This window comes from Cibotium barometz, chromosome 55 (assembly GCF_041138505.1).
Source record: "Cibotium barometz isolate CiBa-2024 chromosome 55, ASM4113850v1, whole genome shotgun sequence".
Lineage (NCBI taxonomy): Eukaryota > Viridiplantae > Streptophyta > Polypodiopsida > Cyatheales > Cibotiaceae > Cibotium > Cibotium barometz.
The window spans coordinates 3,754,426-3,773,972 of NC_141100.1; the positions used below are offsets into that span (position 1 = coordinate 3,754,426).

The 19,547-nt window shown below is 42.3% G+C and overlaps 1 protein-coding gene and 1 pseudogene across 1 annotated transcript; both read left to right on the plus strand.

Annotated features, from left to right (window-relative positions):
• The first annotated feature begins 751 nt into the window (after window positions 1-751).
• On the plus strand, window positions 752-3,131 carry LOC147607263 (uncharacterized). The gene is made up of 3 exons (XM_086790440.1): window positions 752-829; window positions 2,037-2,264; window positions 2,946-3,131. Exons 1-3 carry the CDS (start codon window positions 752-754, stop codon window positions 3,129-3,131), a joined length of 492 nt encoding a protein of 163 aa, XP_086646566.1.
• Window positions 3,132-17,507: 14,376 nt separating this feature from the next.
• On the plus strand, window positions 17,508-18,592 carry LOC147607264 (scarecrow-like protein 14; annotated as a pseudogene).
• The last annotated feature ends 955 nt before the right edge of the window (window positions 18,593-19,547 follow it).

Below are 19,547 nucleotides of genomic sequence, written 5' to 3' on the forward strand. Positions count from 1 at the left end.
AAAGGTCCCTAAAAGTGAACAGGTGGTGAGCATTCTGGTTACCAATGATGCCATAGGTACACCGATGAAGGAATGATTGGAAATTAGAATTCAAGCTAGATATTTTGGAGGATTATGATCAGTGATACTATGGTTTCATTAAAAGATTGTTTTAAAGACAGCTAAATCTGTGAAACAGGCAATTTCATATTGGGTGTGTAAGTGGTGTGACTATCTTGAAATTTGCTTGAAGCGTCGGCTAAGGGGCCTGGGAACTCTTTTCCCTGGTACCCTGGGCAAAACATAACCAAATTTCTAAATGGATTCTATCACCACAGTGGTTCGGTGGTTGGCTAACCCATGGGATTGGATGGGGTTAGGATGGACTGATGGATCCCTAAAATGAGACTCAATTCTGTTAAGTTACGATAGTTGAAGTAAATCCCAGATAACCCTTGTTCTATGGAAAAAGCAATGGACTCTATGATCCAAGTGCAAGTCTCTTCCTTGATCTGACCGTGAGACTTACGGGTTTGGTCGGATTAGTTTGGCTAGTGATGACCTTGACTACGTTAGAATAAAATATCCTGGAGGAATCGCCTATGTCTATTCGGTGAGGGAAGTTTTTTCAAGTTCGATTTTGGAAGAACCGAGGGATTAGTCTCTTGTCCGGATATCCGTGGTGGGCGAGGCCCCAAGTGAGAGGCTCTGCCCTGCGCAAGAAGTGCTACTTCTGCTGCTAGCACCCCCGAATTTGTTACGCGGAGGGGGCATGGATCTTTCACCTATTGTGGATGCTTGGGTAAACAAGTTTAAAGTTCCCAAGGTGTACATTGATGGTGGTGCCCAGGTTTGTGTAATGACCCATCAGACTATGGAGGCCTTAAGGCTAAAAGTGATTGCACCTTACGAGTTTAGATTTAGAATGGAAAATAATGCAAAAGTCAGATGTTTGAGAGTGGTAAAAGGCTACAAGTGACTATTCTTGGGCAGGAAGTTGAGTTTGATGTTCATGTCATGCTAGCAAGAACATAAGCTTATCCATTAATTCTAGGGAGACCATGGCTAATATCAATGAGAGTAGGACACGATTGGTGGAGAGGACACCTTATCTTAGGGTTGTATCAGCCTACCAGAAAACAAGTCAGATATGACATGGCCAAGGGGAGGGAATTGATTCCAAGATGACGATGAAGAAACCAGTTCCACAAAGGAGTCAAAAATAGAGGAGGACAACTCAGAGGATGATGAGGGGGAGTTTCAACTGTTGGAGTTTCAACTCAGAGGATGATGAGGGGGAGTTTCAACTGTTGGAGCCATATTTTGACCTCATGTGCATGTCTCTACAGCTATGTGCAAATGAAGGGAAGAAGGTGAAAGCTAAGGATGAATTGTAGTCAGATAAGGCGGAAGTCTTACAGAAAATGCTTGCCAAGGATCTAGCAGTGGTTGAGAGGCAAGAGTATCTGACTATGTTACACAATTTCTAGATCTATTCATTTCCTCTTATACTCAAGTTAGGGGGTTGTCAGCTATGCAACATGAAATACAATTGAAGATAGAGGCCAAACCAATTATGCATAAATTGAGAATATTGGGAGTTGTGCAGCAATAGGTATTGAGATAGGAGGTAAAAAAACTGTTGAAAGCAGGGTTCATCTTCCTAACTGACAATTCTGAGAGGGCTTCTCCAATAGTTATCACTCCCAAGAAGATTGGGAAGTGGAGAGTTTGTGTAGACTTTAAGCCTCTAAATGATGTAACTAAGAGAGATCACTATCCACTGCCCTTCCAAGATGAGATTTTAGATAGTGTAGATGGGCATGAGAGATATAGTGTTTGTGATGGATATTCAAGTTTTACTTCCAAATTTCAATTTTCCTAGAAGATCAAAAGAGAACCACTTTCATTACCCCATGGAGGTGTTCTGCATACATGGTTATGCCCTTTGGGCTTACAAACGCCCCTGCTACTTTCCAAAGGTTTATGAATATGGTGTTTGAGCCATATTTGGGGTCCTTCCTCAGAGTGTTTATTGATGATTTCTGTATCTACAGTGGAAGATGGGTTCTTTATGTGAGAACCTGAGGATGGCTCTAAAGAGGCAGGATGATCTGGGTGGTCAGTTGAATCCTAAAAAATTTCATTTAGCTCAGGCCAAGGTAATTCTACTTGGAAATGTGGTTTTTGAGAATGGGATTGAGGCAAAGCCTACAAAAGTAGAAGCTTTTCTCTTATTGGAGTCACCTCAAGATGCAAATCAGGAGTTGACATTCACATATAAGGTAAGATACCTTGCTATATTCATTTATCTTATGTCTTAGGCTTTATATCCATTGCAAACAAGAATCCCAAAGGGATCCCTTTGTGTGGAAAGACAAGGAAGAGGAGGCTTTTCTGCAAGTTAAGGAAATTTTGAGCACTTTGCCAGTGGTCATGACCCCTGACTGGGGTAAACAGTTTTTTGTAAATCCTAGTGTGGGAGAAGATGCCATAGGTGCAATAATATTACAATAGGGAAGGGATCATTCCTATATGAGGCCAGTATATTTTGTTAGCAAAACAAAGACATTAGGATAAAGGACTTATTCTGAAATAGAGCTAGTGATGGTGTCTATGGTATTTTCTCTAAGAAAATTTAGATCTTATTTACTTCCAAATCCTTTCACAATAGTAACCCATTATACTCTACTTCCTCATTTGATTCAGTCTGATCTTCCATCTAAGAGATTATGTAAATGGTTGGTTGAGCTACAAGAGTTTCAATTCACTTGTATAGTTGAAGATAGCACAAGGGCTACAATGGTAGATATCTTAACATATAGACAAAATCCTTTGGTATTAAGGGAAGAGATAGTGATGAAGAAGAAAGTTCCCAGATGGAGTCTCCTCAAGATGCAAAGCAGTAGTTGACATTCACACATAAGGTAAGATACCTTGCCAGATTCATTTATCTTCTGTCTCAGGCTTTATATCTATTGCAACAAGCATCCCAAAGGGATCCCTTTGTGTGGAAAGACAAGGAAGAGGAGGCATTTCTGCAAGTTAAGGAAATTCTGAGCACTTTGCCATTGGCCATGACCCCTAACTGGAGTAAACAGTTTTTTCCTAGTGTGGGAGAAGATGCTATAGGTGCAATACTATTACAATAGGGAAGGGATCATTCCTATATGAGGCTAGTATGTTTTGTTAGCAGAACAAAGACATTAGGATAAAGGACTTATTCTGAAACAGAGCTAGTGATGGTGTCTATGGTATTTTCTCTAATAAAATTTAGATCTTATTTACTTCCAAAGCCTTTCACAATACTAACCCATTACTCTCTACTTCCTCATTTGATTCAGTCTGATCTTCCATCTAAGAGATTTTTTAAATGGTTGGTTAAGCTAAAAGAGTTTCAATTCACTTGTATAGTTGAGGATAGCACAAGGGCTACACTGGCAGATATCTTAACATATAGACAAAATCCTTTGGTATTAAGGGAAGAGACTGTGAGATGATGAAGAAGAAAGTTCCCAGATAGAAAGACCTTGAAGCAAATCTGTCAAATGCTTTTGCTCTATTTTTTGATGGAGCTTTTAAGAGAAGCTCAGGGGTAGCCAGTAGAGGAGTTGTCTTGTTGGATCTAGAAGGTGCAATAGTATGTCAAGAAGTCATTAAGTTGCAAGTGCAGACCAACAATGAAGCTAAGTATGCCACTTTAGAGTATCGACTTCAAAAGTGTCTTAAGAGAGGAATTAGCAAGCTTGTTATCAAAGGAGATAGCTTATTGGTCATTAGGCAGCTTCAAACTGTCTAGAAGGCCAAGAATCCCAAGTTGAAAGAATGGTGCTTTCAAATAAGAAGAATTCTATAGATATTTCAAGAGGTACAGATTCAACATGTGAAGAGATAATTAAACTAGGCTGCAGCAGCAGGTACATCAACAAAAGGGGTGTTAGGAAAAGATTTGGATGTATATGCCATGACTATAACCCATCCTAGTTATGTTGGAAGGGAGAGTTTACAAGAAATTGAAGACTTTTTGCATACAGGTCTTGTGCCTTCAAGCTTGTCCAAAAAAAAAAGGCTTCATAAGGAGGGCTTTGCAATACAATGTTGTAAATGCTCAACTTTACGTGAAGTGAAAGGATTTGATTCTGAGAAGGGTTCCAACCAGAGAAGAGATCTTTGCCATAATGGCTTCATGCCATGAAGGGGTATGTGGAGGGCACTTTGCCCTGAAGCTAACTTTGTGGAAGATTCTAGCTGGCTGCAGGTTATGTATGGCCTAGTTTGAGGAAAGATATTTATAATTGGTGTAGAATATTTGAGCCTGATCAAAAACAAGGTAAAAGGGTGCTACATAATGAATTAAGGAAAACCATTATTTCATATGGAGATTTTGAAAAGTGGGGTTTAGATGAAATTGTTCCTCTACCCAAAATGTAAGGGGCAAGAACTACATCTTAATTGGAGTGGATTATTTAACTAGATGGGCTAAGGCTAGATGTGTGAAGAATATTATTGCTAAAGAAGTGGCCAGGTTTGTTTTTGAGGACATTTGTGTAAGATTTGGTATGCTTTTAGAGTTGTTGATAGACAAAGAGCCTGGTTTCAGAGGCCAGATTGTACAAGAGCTTATGTAGAAGTTACATATCACACACATATTTTCAACTCCTTACTATCCACAATGTAATGGGGGTTGGTTGAGAGATTCAATGGAGAGTTTTGCACCATGTTAACCAAGTGTCTGAAAGAACATCCTAAGCAATGGGGCTTACATGTATCCTCAGCTCTATGGGCTTATATAGGATAGCTATAGAGTTTTCACCTTACCACCTGGTTTTTGGGAAGGAAGCTTTGATTCCCATTAAAGTTGAAATTCCGAGTTTGTAATTTCTTCTAAAACATCAGCACAGGCAAGGAGCTTAGATGAGTATGAAGAAAGGTTGATGGATATTCAGGAGCTGTAAGTTGGCTAGAGAAGAAGCTTTGGACCACTACCTTTAGTTAAGCAATAGAAGAGCTGAGCTTTTCAATGAGATAGTTAAGGATAAAGACATCAAAGAGGGAGATCTGGTGCTTAGGTACAATAGCAAATCGGATAACACTTTCCAAACTAAGTTCCAAATTAAATGGGAAGGTCCCTTCAAGGTTATTCACATTTTTGAGAATGGTAATTATTAGCTTATAAATTTGGATGATCAACTCCATTCAAAGAGAGATAATGGCTACAAATTAAAGCCAAATTGGTGCAGAATCATTATAGTTCAAAAAGATTTAGAAACAATAGATGTAAGCTTACCTACTGATGCCACTGCCTACAGAAGAACATGAAGAAGCTTGTTGGGACTTGGATGTATGTTTTGCTAAGGATTGTTTCAAGGAGGCCATAGCATCTAGTTGAGCATAAATGCTCTAACCATAATGGGGTTTGTCAAAATATGATAGGATTTTTTATGGCCAAGGGGATATGCTCAATGGAGATGCTCACCCCAACCCCAAGAGAGAAAATAACAAATTGGGTATGGTTAGGAACCTTAGGAAATAGGGGATTCTTGCATGGATATCTGCGCATTCATCACTAGTTGTTATTAGCTGCTGTTAGGACTATTGCATGGTGAATAGCTGATACGATTGGGTAGGGTAGTTGAGGGTATGCATGGAGAATGCACAATGGAGTGAAGAGGCGCAAGAGAAAAAGCTTATATGTGTTAATCCCATTTTGGATTAACAAATATGCTCCTCCATTTGAGGACATTAATAAGTGTCATGCAAAGGCACTATAAAAGTTGTACATTATGAGATATTGGCCACCCAAGGCCTTAGTTAAGTAAGTTTTGGGCACCCAAGTGTGAATTAGGGCCAATTCTATATAAGGCATTTTCTCATAATGAATGGACACAATCCCCCTTTGTGCTATTTAGAGCTCTTGCTTTTGCCTTGAGACATAGATTGAGAGAGAGCATTCTAGCACTTGTGCCTCCTCTATACTTGTATGTTGCATTCTTGTGTTGAGGAGTGAGAGAGAGTAATTGCCTTATGTGGTGGTGTGAGCGACTCTACGATGACAGCGTGGAGGTGGAGCTTGGAGGATTGGAGCTTCTCAAGTGAGCTTGGAGACCTCAAGGGACACAATTGTGTTCTATTGCTCTTCCCTTAGGTGAATGCATTGAGTTGCCTCTTGGAGGTGTGGTAGCCCATAACATTTTTGGTGCTGCTACCAGCGAAACACCTTTGTTTCTTCCATCCTCTGTAAGTTTCAACTCCCATTACATAAGATTCATCATTGCCTTTGCATTCTGGTAGTGCATTGTGTAGGAAATGAATGGACAAGGTTTGAGTGGAAGTGATAAATTATGAGAAATTGGTCGTTTTTGTTGTGTATTTGTGTGGTGGAGTGGTCTTGGAAGAGGGCTCCACTGTTTTTTCTAGTCAATTTGGATATTTGCATCACCAGAATCGTTTAGCATGAATGAGCAGGGTGATGTTCTATTTTTCTTTCTTTTCAAAAATTTACAAAAATTAAAAAACTAAGGAGCCATTGATTGTGTCTTGCACTCGTATTACATTCCTTATGCATGGCACAATCATCTAGAAGCATTTGGATAAGGATTTTGCACCCAAATTCATCTCACTCGACACGCGGGAATTTCCCACGTGAAACTGCAAGAGACTGTTGATGTGAAACGTTTTCTGCAGCTGTGAAACGCTCCTGGCATCATCTCCGCAATTCACGAGATTACCTTGCCAAAAATAGGTAGCCTTATCCTGACACCTCTGACACCGTAGGTCTGACAAAATTAAGAATTGTGAAGTAGCAGAAAACGTTCATGACATGAACTATTTTAGAGCATTTCACGATGTGAACTAATTGCATTTCACGGCATGAACCATCTTTATTTCACGACGTGAACTATTTCAGATCCCTTCATGGTGTGAACCATTTTCATTTCACGACACGAAACCTTTTCCCTTCACGGCATGAGCTGTTTATGTAATTTCACACCTTAATCAAAACTAACTCACACGAACCTGGTATTGTTGGGTTAAGGTTAAGGAAGTTCTTTTATGAAATTTGTGGTGCTCATGCTAGATCAAACATGTGGAGGAGAGAGACCCCAAAATACAAGAAAAGATCTTTCTTATTAAGTTGCTTAAAATACAACTAAGCTTCATGCTTAATGAAATGCCTTCTAGCTCCACCTTTAAGTAGGTGAGCTAGTGGACCATAAGTCCATTCATACACATACCCTTCTCCTCCCCTTTTACATAACCTTAGTCTTTTAATACCCTCCCTCAATACCAACTATGAAAAAAAATTGGAATAAGTGGTATTGGACATAGGTTGCCTTTATAACATTAGGCGTACAAGGTTAGGCCAGTTAAGAGCAAGGTCACTACTCTATTGTGCACACTGTGTAAAATTAGGAAATCATGACACCTCCATGTGCAGATATACAAGGTTCCAAATAGTAGCACAGTTTTGCCGGAACCTAGAGCTCCATTGGCCTTACTAGCACTACCTGAATCACTGCACCTTCAGGATAGCCAAACTCTTCCTATTTACCTAGGGGGATGTTTCGGGTACATGGCACTTCACCTCTATCGCCAACTGTTCTCCCACCACAACCACCATAGGATAAAATCAACCAAGTATTGATTGAAGAGCCATCAGAAGATATGGATATGGTGAGTGAAGTAGAGCTCAGTGGTGGTGAGTACTATGAGGAAGCTGCGGAGATTGCACGAGAATTCCATGTCCTACAGAATAACATGCCAGTACTTGTGTTTCAAACCATAGTACAGTGGAAGGGTAAGGACATAAAATCAAACATGAGGAGAAGACCACTACAATGTTTTAGTTACGGTGGACTGCATCGAATCTTTGAATGTTTTAGTTACGGTGGACTACATCGAATCTTTGAATGTCCAAACAAGAATGTGGTTTATACGCACCAACCCCAACAATTGACTGCTCTACCCAATGACATGCCAGTACTTACTTGTACTAAATGTGGGATTGATCATTTGATCAAAGATTGTCCATACCGTGCAAGTGGTTCAACTTTCACTTCTAGCTAGGCCACCATCCAGACCATTAGTGTGCAGCCTAGAAATATCATGCCACTTAATGTCCTGACACAAGCTTATGACCAATTAAGGGACAAAGGGAAGAACCCAATAGATGCAACCACTTCCAGAACTGGTAGGATAAGGAGGGTGAAAAAAGTGGGTAAGGGTGACACCAGAGTCACAATCCAAGATGGATTTGAAGAAGATACGATCGACACCAGATCCACCCAGTCAAGAGAAGAAAGGGATCAAGCGGTCAAACAAAAAGGGATTGACCAAGAGATGCAAGGGAAAATACCATCAACCCTTAAAGGAGTTGGTGAATACCCAAATGCCGAAGAGGAGATAAGGAAGCTCAAAAAATCCATGGCCCTATTATAAGAGTGTCAACGACTTCACGAAGCCAAGTTAAGGGATAACTTGGTGAGGGATACAATGTATCCAAGAAACAAACCAACAAGGGAAAGGGAATCGGACATGTTGATATTACGAGACCAGGGGAGGAAGCCAAACCTGTTTATATCGCTAAGGACTAGACTCCAGTTAAAGAAAATGAGCTAGTCACTCTCCTTAAGGATTTTAAGGATTGTTTTGCCTGGAACTACAAAGAGATGAAGGGTGAACTACCTAAGGTAGTACAACATACAATTCCAATCATGGAAGGATCAAGACCAACCAGGCAAAAACCATACCAGATGAATCCTAAATATTTACTTACAAAGTCATGCCTTTCGGTCTCACCAATGCCCCAGTAACATTCCAACGATTAATGTGCACAGCCTATAAAGACTACTTGTAGAAGTGGCTGGAGGTATTCATTGATGATCTGTGTGCACACTCTCGATGGATAGACCATCTAGCTTGCTTAAGGAAGGTGTTTGAGCAATGTCAATTGTATCGGATATCCTTAAACCCTTTAAAGTGTCAATTTTGGGTCAAACATAGTGTGATATTGGGACACATTGTCTCTAAGAATGGTATATCCATAGATGGCAGTAAGGCTAGGTTGATCTTGGAACTGCCACCACCCACTAATTACAAAGGTGTGAAAAGATTTATGGGCCACATTGGATATTACCGCCACTTCATAATCTTCTATCCTAAAATCGCCAAGCCATTATATAAGCTACTCATTGTCTTTGAATGGACTGAGGAATGCTAGCAAGCATATGATAGATTGAAGTAAGCATTGGCTAGCACGCCAATTCTAAGACCACCTAATTGGGACCTTATATTTCATGTGCATATCAATGCATCAAACTTTGATGCGTATTGGCACAGCCTGGTGAGTTCAAATTGGACTACTCAGTTTGCTTTGCCAGCTGCCAATTGAATGACGTAGAGGTGAATTATACTACTACAACAAAGCGAGAAGGGTTGGCCATGGTTTATGCAGTCAAGAAGTATCGACATTACTTATTAACCAACAAATTCATGTTTTTCTTGGACCATTAGGCCTTTATTATATTTGGTGAACAAGCCTTGCACCACGATGGGAAGAATCACACGCTGGTTGCTATTACTATTGGAATTTGACTTTACGGTGAGAAAGGGAACACAGCATGTGTTAGCCGATCATATGTCAAGAATTCCAAATGGGGAATCGACAGCTGGCATTAATGTGATGACCTCCCTTATCCTTGTTTGTTCAAACTGGACATGGTGCTTGAATGGACCGAGGAAATATCCGATTATCTAGCTTATGGTTTTCCGGAAGAACAACCCTTGAACAAAGATAAAATGTGGCGGCTTATTAAGTTTGCTGCACCTTATCAATTAATTGTATCAATTAATTGCGAGAGAACTTTACAAGCTAGGTAAGGACAATGTCCTAAGGAGATACGTGAGAGAAGATGAGTTCGTCTCACGATATTGATGAAGCACATTCAGGGATTTCCGGAGGACATTTTGCTGGAGAGATTTTGGCTTGCAAGGTTCTTCACAAGAAGCAGGACTATGGTGGCCTACATTGTCCGAGGATGCCATAGAGTTTATCCCTCAACAAAGGGACAGGATGCCACTCACCCCTCTCATTTGTAAGACAACCTTTCAAGAAATGGGGGATTGATTTTGTTGGACCTATTAGTCCAACGGTGCATCCATCACAAGCCTGAAATGTAATCGTGGCACCACAGATTATTTCACAAAATGGGTAGAAGCGAGAGCCTCTAAGCAAGTTGATGCATAAACAATAGCAAAGTTCTTATATGAGAAAATTATTTTGAGATTCGATGCCCATTAGAGTTAGGCAGTGATCACGGTTCACATTTCATTAATGAGGTGATTGATTACTTACTTGCTAGATTCCTTGTAATCCACCAGAAGTCATCACCTTATTATCCACAGGCTAATGGTTAAGCAGAGAGTACAAACAAGATTTTGTGTACTATCTTGACAAAAACCTTGGAAGCAAGTCGAATGGATTGGGATCATAAGCTAGCAACAGTCTTATGGGCATACCGAACATCGTATAAGGTAGCAATGGGATACACTCCCTTCCGTCTAGCTTATGGTGTTGAGGCAGTAATGCCTATGGAATACTTAGTTTCAAGTTTGAGAATTACAGTGCAAGAATGTTTGACGAAAAATACATTAGCTGAAAGGCTATTCGATTTAGAGAAACTTGATGAAACCAGACTAATTGCATCGCATGGCAACAATGATTGCAACAATGATTGCAACACATGCAATTGTCTCTTTAAGATTTCTCTTCACATGAAGCCAAGTTCGAAAATTTATGTGCTAGATTGGTTGCTGCCTTAGGGGAGAATGAAGTTTCTCCTAACTTCCTCAAGAGGGATAGAGTCTTTTCCCTCCACTTAAGGAGAAAGTAGAGTCAAAGATCCCTCCAACGTTTGAGATTGCACTAGAGGTAGGAAGGGGTAAAGATTGCAAATTGAGGTATTAAAACAAAAAGTTTAAGATAGATAGAGAAATAGGGGAGATGGGGGAGAGTCAGTCTCAAGATCCACCTCTACCTAGAGCACCATCTGCACGTGTGGGAGGCACTACACAACAAGATCTTCTCCAAAAGCTAACTAAGCAGCTGGACCAACTCACCCAAAACCTAATCCAAGCACCTAGGACACAGCCACCTCGGGAAGGTCGAGCACAAAGAAGGCAAGCACAAGAATATATTTGTTACAATTGCAATGAGAGATGGAATGGAATGTATAATTTCCCATATCCAAAAAGGATCCCAGGTGACATTTATCCACCACAAAGGTCCGTGCAACCTCAACAACAGCCATGTCCTCCTCAAGCTCCCCAAATACCCCAACTTCTTCAACGACAACCACCCTCTCAACAACTAGCTGGCATTCCACCTCTACCACAAGGAGAAGAGAGGACAATGAATGTGTTAGTGCTTGGAGACTTTCTTGAAGGCGAAGAAATGATAGAAGAGATGGATGCCGTGCCAATCAAAAGGGCAAGAGTTCAAGAAGAGGCCAAAGATGAAGAATCAGACACCAAGAGGAGGGGAAGCAAGGGCCTTGAAGGAACAAGCAAGAAAGTTCAGAGACCAAGAAGGAAGATCAATATGGAGGACTTCGTACTAGGTAAAGGTTCTAAGCCCTATAATCTTATCTCTGATGTGAGCACTAAATATCCCAACATCACATGGCCACAACTCTTACAAATAGAACCTCATCTGAGAAGGAAATGATCAAAGATAGTTAGCACTAGAAGAAAACAAATTGAAAAAATATGAAGAAAACATTGGTTTGACAATAACTTAAAACAAAAAGAACTGGAAATGGGGGACCTTGTCCTCATGTATGGTGTAGGGAGCACCAAAAAAAAGAAACTCAAGTACAGAGGTCTAGGACCCTTCCAAGTGTTCGAGATCACACCTCAGGGGTCAGTTAGAATTGAGACAATTGAGGGTGTACAAATGGAGGGCTACGTCAATGGTAGCAAACTTAAAAAATATTTTGGACCACTGACCCAAGAGATGCTCTTGCAAGAACATCTTTTAAAACAATGGAAGGATCTCGCAAAAGAAAAAATCCAACAAGCTCAAGAAGAGGCTAAGGCAAGGGAGGCTAAGGCCAAACAGATACTCCAGAAGAGAATGTTGCATGTGAACATGGCTTCACTAACTCTCCTAGACGGAAGATGAACTGAACATTGAGCCATCACGACTTAGGGTGGGAATATCTACGACTAAATGTCATGCAGCAAAACGAGCATTGCATTGAAAGATACAGGATCAAGTCATAACCCTGATCTCATATGAGAAATGGGTAGCCTTAGATAAATTGCACCTTGAAACCACCAATGCACAAGTACGCAGTGTGCACTTGAAAACTACAAAAGATGAGGGATTTCTATGTGTTAATGTTTCCATTAGAAATAATTCCTTGGTTGGAAAGGTGTTTGTCATGCCTGCACATTTGATGGAGGAGGAAATGATCCTAGAATGATCTTGGATTTGCACCAACAACTGTAATATGCAATGGGAGAAGAGGACAACACTGCTGAACAAGGGAAACAATGTCATTTCCATACTCTTATGGATCCCGATAAACACAGGGAAGCAGGCCATGATTGAGGATATAGAAACACCAAGCAAAAAAGGCATCAATTCTGCAATCCCTATGCAAAAAATAGCCCAAGTCATAGGGTGCATTGCAGTGGGTCCCTAAGGGTCAACTTGGAAACCAGCTCTACAAGGATAAGAAGGGTGTCCAATAAGAAATCAACAAGAAAGGTTCAAAGAGGAGACAAGGGACATAAATGGTCTTCACAGGTAAGTTGGGGGTACTGCAAACAAACTTTGCAAAGCCTTCGCAATGGGTTCGAAAGGACTTGCTAATGGCATAAGGTTATTACTACCAAGGGAATTCAATAGTATGGGTGCCCAAACTCCACCCAATGGCCACCATTGTGCAAACACCTCCGAATACAAAGAAAAAGGTAGTAAAGGCATTCAGAACCAACTCCCAACTAAAACCAATGCTAGGAGTGCACAAACACTAGTGTGGAGGAAGAAGCCAAACCTATAGGATGGGTTTAAAATAACAAAACCAATACATGTAACCACCTCAATCAAGGAAGTGGACAAGCATATTGAAAAGAAGAAAAAGAAGGTGCAACAAGTAGACACTGATACAAGCCCCAATCCACAAGACTCAGTAGAAACACTATTCAGTTGGGTGGAGGGAAGAATCAAGCACTCTCACTTGGAGTTAAAACGCCTGCAACAACACTTACCCAGAAGTGCCAAAGTACCACCTTGGTTTACATGGCAATAAAAAGATGAAGATATCCATTACTCAAAAAATAGATACAAGGTAAAAATGGGTATCATTCACTTCATCCAATCTTTGAATGCATGGTTGAGTGTCTGAGCATGAAAAGAAATATAGGGTATCAATCTTGCACACACATGGTCCAAAAAGGTTCATGACGTGTACTGGTACAAAACAGTTCTCACCGTGAAACATTCTAAGTAGATCACACTATGAACTGTTCCAAAAGGCTTCACGCCGTGAATTGGTCCAAAAGGCTTCACGCCATGAAATGGTTACTTTTTCTAGACCAATCGTAGAAAGATACATGGCATTCTTCATTAAGGCAGCCGCCCAGTTTGACGGTTGCACCATAAAATCTAAATTCCTTCCTTTTTTCATCATTTTGCATTCACCATTCATCGTGTGCGTAACACAAGCATCGAGCCCTTCTCTCATCACTTTTCTCCTCACTTCATCGAGTGCAAAATTGACACATACGGGTTTGAGGTGGGAGCTTGTGCCTTTCCCTTGCGTTTTCTTTCTTTTCATGTCTTTCTTTGTAAACATAAAATTACAAGAATTGAAATCATTGATTGCCCTTGTAGACACTGTCTTTCGTTATCAATGCACATACCCTACTTTTTGCAGTTCAATAATATCATGCATTTATTAAATCAAATTAATTAAAAATAAAACTCCACTAATTCACGGCCACCAAAAACCTACAATTTCACGGCTAAAAGCCAAAACTTGCAACTTCACGGGTTTATCCCATCTCATTACCCTTCACGGCCTACACCACTTTCATGGGATTACCCTTCACGGAACTAAACTTCATGAGTTTATCCCATTTCATGGGATTACCCTTCATGGCCTGCAGTTTCACGGAATTCCACCATTTAATGTATAACTAACTTTCACGAAACTACCCGAGTTCACGGAACTGCACTTTCACGAGTTTGCCCCATCTCATGGGATTACCCTTCACAGCCTACACTTTCACAGAATTCCACCATTTCACGTAACTAACTTTCATGGAACTGAACTTCACGGGTTTACCCCATTTCACGAGACTACCCTTCAGGGCCTGCACTTTTACAAATTTCCCCTTCACGGCCTTAACACCTGCACTTTCATGGTGCTTAACCCAATCACGAGAATTTGGACCCTATCATGGCACATCACTTATACCTCGTTAATTGCTCACACCACTAACACACTTCCCATCAAAATTAACCTTGATACTGCCAATGAAAAAAAAAACAATAAGGCGAGGAACATGCCCCCACCAGTCTATGGAGTGACTTTTTTCTCAATGTACAGATGTCGACCTCAACAACATCCGCCGACCTGGAAGCTGTAGAGATCCCTGCGCGATGACACAAGACAGTGCAATGGGATCTCCAGTGAGAGCAGAAAGAAAAGACCAACACGGGACCCGAAGCTGAGCTACCTGGGTCAATACACCCAGGCATCCCATGGTGTGATAATTAGGAGAGAACTCCACATGGCACATGGAAAGGTGGCATTACAGAACCATAGCCCTGAGTGCCTCCAGATTTTGGAAGATGTCAAAGTCAAAGACAAGCTAGAGAAGGTGGGCCTCGGGCCTCGGATGGCACAGATTCTCCCTCGAAAGATAGACACTGAGCTATGTGCGGAGTACATAAAGACATGACAAAGCCACCAAGAGGGGGATAGTGACTAAAGTAGATGGCACCACGGAGCAAGTGTTGATCACAGAGGATTTGATATGTGAGGATCTCCAACTACACTACCAGTGAAAATACATACACATACCTTTGAAAAGATGCCCCTAGATGCTGAAGAAGAGCTCGTACAACTCGGAATATGAAAATATCAGGGATGAAGTCAAAGAAAAGCATGCAGGGAAATGTCACTAATAATGCAAGTGAAGCCAGTGGATGGGTACAGCAGGGTGACACTAAACAGAATAGCCAAGGTGCATGAGGAAAAGGAGGATGATTGGGCCTACTACATCCACCATAGAGAGATGGATAGTTATCTAAAGTCCCATCAGTCGAAGATCTGCAACCCGTACATTATGACACAGGTACTAAATCATGTGGCTCAGAGGCCTCTCCCGAATCTAGAACCAAAAGAAAGAATGCAACTGGCACTCTGTTGAACAACCAACACTGACAGCTATAGAAATGCAGGAAGGACAAGCTATGCTCATGGAGACTAAAGAGATAATGAAGGAGATCAAGAGAGGAATGAAAAAGAAGACTAAAAAAAAGATGAGGGAAATCATACCAGATGTCGTTGAAGAAACACAGAGGATTGAGGCCGAGCTACCTCAAGAAATAAAGTCGTACCAAGAAGTACTAGGGTAGCAAGAAGCAAGTATCAGTGATGAGGAAACGCATCAAGAGAGGACGTAAGTATAGCACCGGACTCCTCCTCAAAGCTCGGCACAATTAATCTTCAAGAATCTGTCTCCCCTAAAGAATTCCACAATGTTCGACACACTTGCGGGGTTGCAGAGACAGAGCCTGAACCAAAGCATTGGTTGCTTCTACCATTGTGAGGTGTTCTTGCAATGTATGTACTTGGTTGGTTGCCTCTTCTTAAACCTGCTTCCATAGTGTGGCATTGCGAGGAGATGTGACTGCCATACCCATTGTTCTTGCTCCCAAAGGTAAGTGCTTGTTGCTGCGGCCCCTTCTAGTCTAGCTTGTGGCAAAGAGCTTATCCAGTCCCTCCATAGTTTCTTAAAAGAATATTTCATAATCCAAATTGTGTAGGAAGGATGTTTTTGGTATCAACATCCTCCAGATGTCTCCTTTTGTTGGGACTTGGTGTATCTTTATCCCGTGGTCGTTTTCTTGTATTTAGTGGCTCTTTAAGGATGTGATCCTAAAGAGCTTAAAGGCGACCGAGGAACAGGAAGCCAGATACCAAGCACTCAAAAACAATAATCTGGTTATAAGCCAAGCAATTGTGCAAAGGATTAAAGAGAATACAGATCTGAAAGCGCAGGTGGAGCAAGCCAAAGAGCAACTTCAGAAGGAAGTCACATATAACTAGGAGCAAGCAGCTATCCATGCTCAGCAGCTATAGGAGCTCAAGCACACCCTCCCTAGCCAAGGAAGAAGAGCTACAAAGCCAACTCCATATACTATCCTTAACTCTGAAGGAAGCAAAAAACAGAGTGAGCCAATTACAACAAGAAAGAGAATAGATCAACAAAGCAAATGCCAAGAAGATTAGAGCAGTCAATGACACCATGAGCACTAATTAGTCTGATATATGCAAAGAATGATGATTACACACCAAGAAGCTATGGTGCAAGTCACACAATAGCTACAAGAAAGTCAAAAATTGGCTGCAGAAAGATTTCAAAGGATTACATAGGCTCAGGGAAGAGAGGCTACTGCCAGACGAGCAGAAGAAGAAGCAACAAGGTGCTTTGAGGAGCTGGATGCTGCCAGGATGGTCAAAGAAATAGCTATTTCAAACCTTCTCAACACTAAGGACTCACATATCCAAGAGTTGGAACACCAACTGGCCATTCAAGAACAAAGTCAACCACAAGAACCCACAGACGAGATGCGCCTACTCCTTGAGCGAGCCTCGGAGATGGGACAATTTTGCCAGTAACTCCTCGAGCCCCTCCTCAAACTCTGACTCTCTTTTTGTCTACACTAACCCTCTCTTTTCTTCAATATGATATAAACCTGTTTGAGGACCTAAGCCTAGGAGAACTAACACTCATTAAACAAAACACCGAACGTGATGCTGATCCCAAAGTCTATGCACCCCAAAATATTGTTGCAGGTTTGCCAAAGTTTAAGGAGGTTGATGGTATGCATAAGGTATGTGAAGCATGCGAATTGTTCAAGGGGACGTAGTATTATAACTGATCCTCAAGATAGTTACTTTTATCCCTTGCACCCATGCCCCTATTATGTAGGACAGCCCTCAAACTGTCCATTTCCCATGTGTGACCCTTGGATGCCTGACCCTAACCTCAACCCTTAAGGCTAGCCCTAACCCATGCTCCACTAGAGCTTGTTCCCATACTTACAAGCCTAATGTGGGTTAGCCTCCTAGTATATGCACATATAATATAGAATGATTTTCAAAAAGTCCTCCGCTACCTATAGGATGTACGTTGCCAGTCACAAGATCAACCCTGATGATGGAATCATCAAACCGGAGAGGTAGACATGGTTTTTAGACCAGTTGTGCACCATCTTTGCCTCTCCCATGAAGGGGCATCCTCATATTATCTCATACGATTCACGCGGCACTTCTCCGAATGCAAGGGGGCTGCATCGCGTGGCCCACTACTTCAGCGAGGCGTTGGTGGCCCGCCTGAGCGGCATGGGCGGCCGCCTGTACACGGCCGCATCCAATAACATGCCATCGGTGGCCAAAATGCTCAAAGCCTTCAAGCTGTCATACGAGGTGTGCCCTTACTTGACGATCTCGCACTACTTCGCCAACCAGAGCATCCTCAAGGCTGCGGAGGGGGCATCCCGCCTCCACATTGTGGACTACGGTATTTTCTACGGTCTGCAATGGCCGTACTTGATCAATGCGCTGGCAGACCGCAAAGGGGGACCCCCTTTGCTGGTCATCACGGGCATTGAAATCCCTCAGCCCGGCCTCAATCCCGGCCCAGAGAGTGCTGCAGGACACCGGCCAGCGATTGACGGAGTACGCCAGGACCTACAGAGTACCCTTCCAATACCACGCCATAGCTGCGAGCGAGTGGGAGGAGGCGGAGCTGGCCACGCTCCACCCCCGGCAAGGCGAGGTGCTGGTGGTTAACTGCATCAAGAGGCTCCACCGTCTCCTAGACGAGAGTGTGGTTGCTTCTAGCCCCCGCCAGAAGCTGCTTAGCAGGATGCGCAGTCTCAATCCCGACCTTCTCGTTAGCGCCGTGTTGAGTGCAGGATACAACACGCCTTTCTTCGTATCTCGCTTCCGAGAGGCCCTTTAGTCTTTCTCCAACACGTTCGACATGCTGGACACAACGTGGGACGACAGCCCCGAGAGGACGATTGTATAGAGGGACTGGCTGTACCACCACATTCTCAACGTCGTGGCTTGCGAGGGTGTGGAGAGGGTGGACAGGCCCGAGACGTACAAGCAGTGGCAGGCTCGCGGCTGGCTTCGAGCAGTTGCCCATCAGCCCCACCGTCATGTCCAGATCCAAGTTCCATGTGAAGAACCATTATCACAAGGATTTCAATACCGACCACGATGATTCCAATCGATGGATGCTGTTGGGTTGGAAGGGCCAGACAACAGTGGCCATCTCAGCTTGGAAACCCATCCCTACATAGCTAGGTAAGGCCTTGTCCACCCAAGCTCATCCCGATTCCCCACCCAAGCTCATCCCGATTCCCTACATTGGCCCACGCATTTTAATTTCTTATGTACCCATGAAATACAAGTCTAATACCCATGATATACAAGTCTAATTTCCTATGTACCCATGAAATACAGGTCTAATTTCCAATGTACCCATGATATACAATTTCAGGACAATGGAGGCTTGGTTATGCTCATGCATGCTTAGTGATAGGATAATTGTGATGCATGCTACAATTATGTACGAGTTTGACCCAAAGCCCTTACAACTACTACGGTGTGAAAGATGAAAAGATGCAGGGGGGAAGAGAGCTTGAGCTCTTGCAAGCACACACACACTCACAAAACCCTAATAGAGAACACACACAAGGTGAGAGGCTGAAAGTCTTCTTCTTCTTCACTCAACACTCAACACACCATATACAAAGATAAGAGTACTCATAATATGAAAGGTACTCAACCAATACATGTAACACGGGTTCTCTATAGTGTGAACCCAACTAAATGAGCTGGCGCTATAACTATGCCAGTCTCTAGAATGGCTGTCACACAGCCTGTCATCCCACTGGCCGCATATCACCCAAGATCTTACAAACTATGCCAGTGGTGTAAGTGTGGGGCCTATCCCCCAGGCGGGTCATCAGTGTCCACCGCCTCACTAGACGAGCTCGATATCTCAACACTCCCCCTCGAGCTCAACTCCATCTCATGTACACCAAGCGAAGCGAAGCCCTGAATCTGTGGAGCTTCTCTGTACCCAATGCTTTGGTGAAGATGTCAGCTACCTGATCCTCTATGCTGACATAAATAAGGTCGAGGTCTCCTGCCAAGACCTTCTCTCTGACGAAATGGTAGTGGACCTCTATATGCTTCGTACGAGCATGAAAGACTGGGGGTTCCTGGCCAACTGTATACTGCTAATGTTGT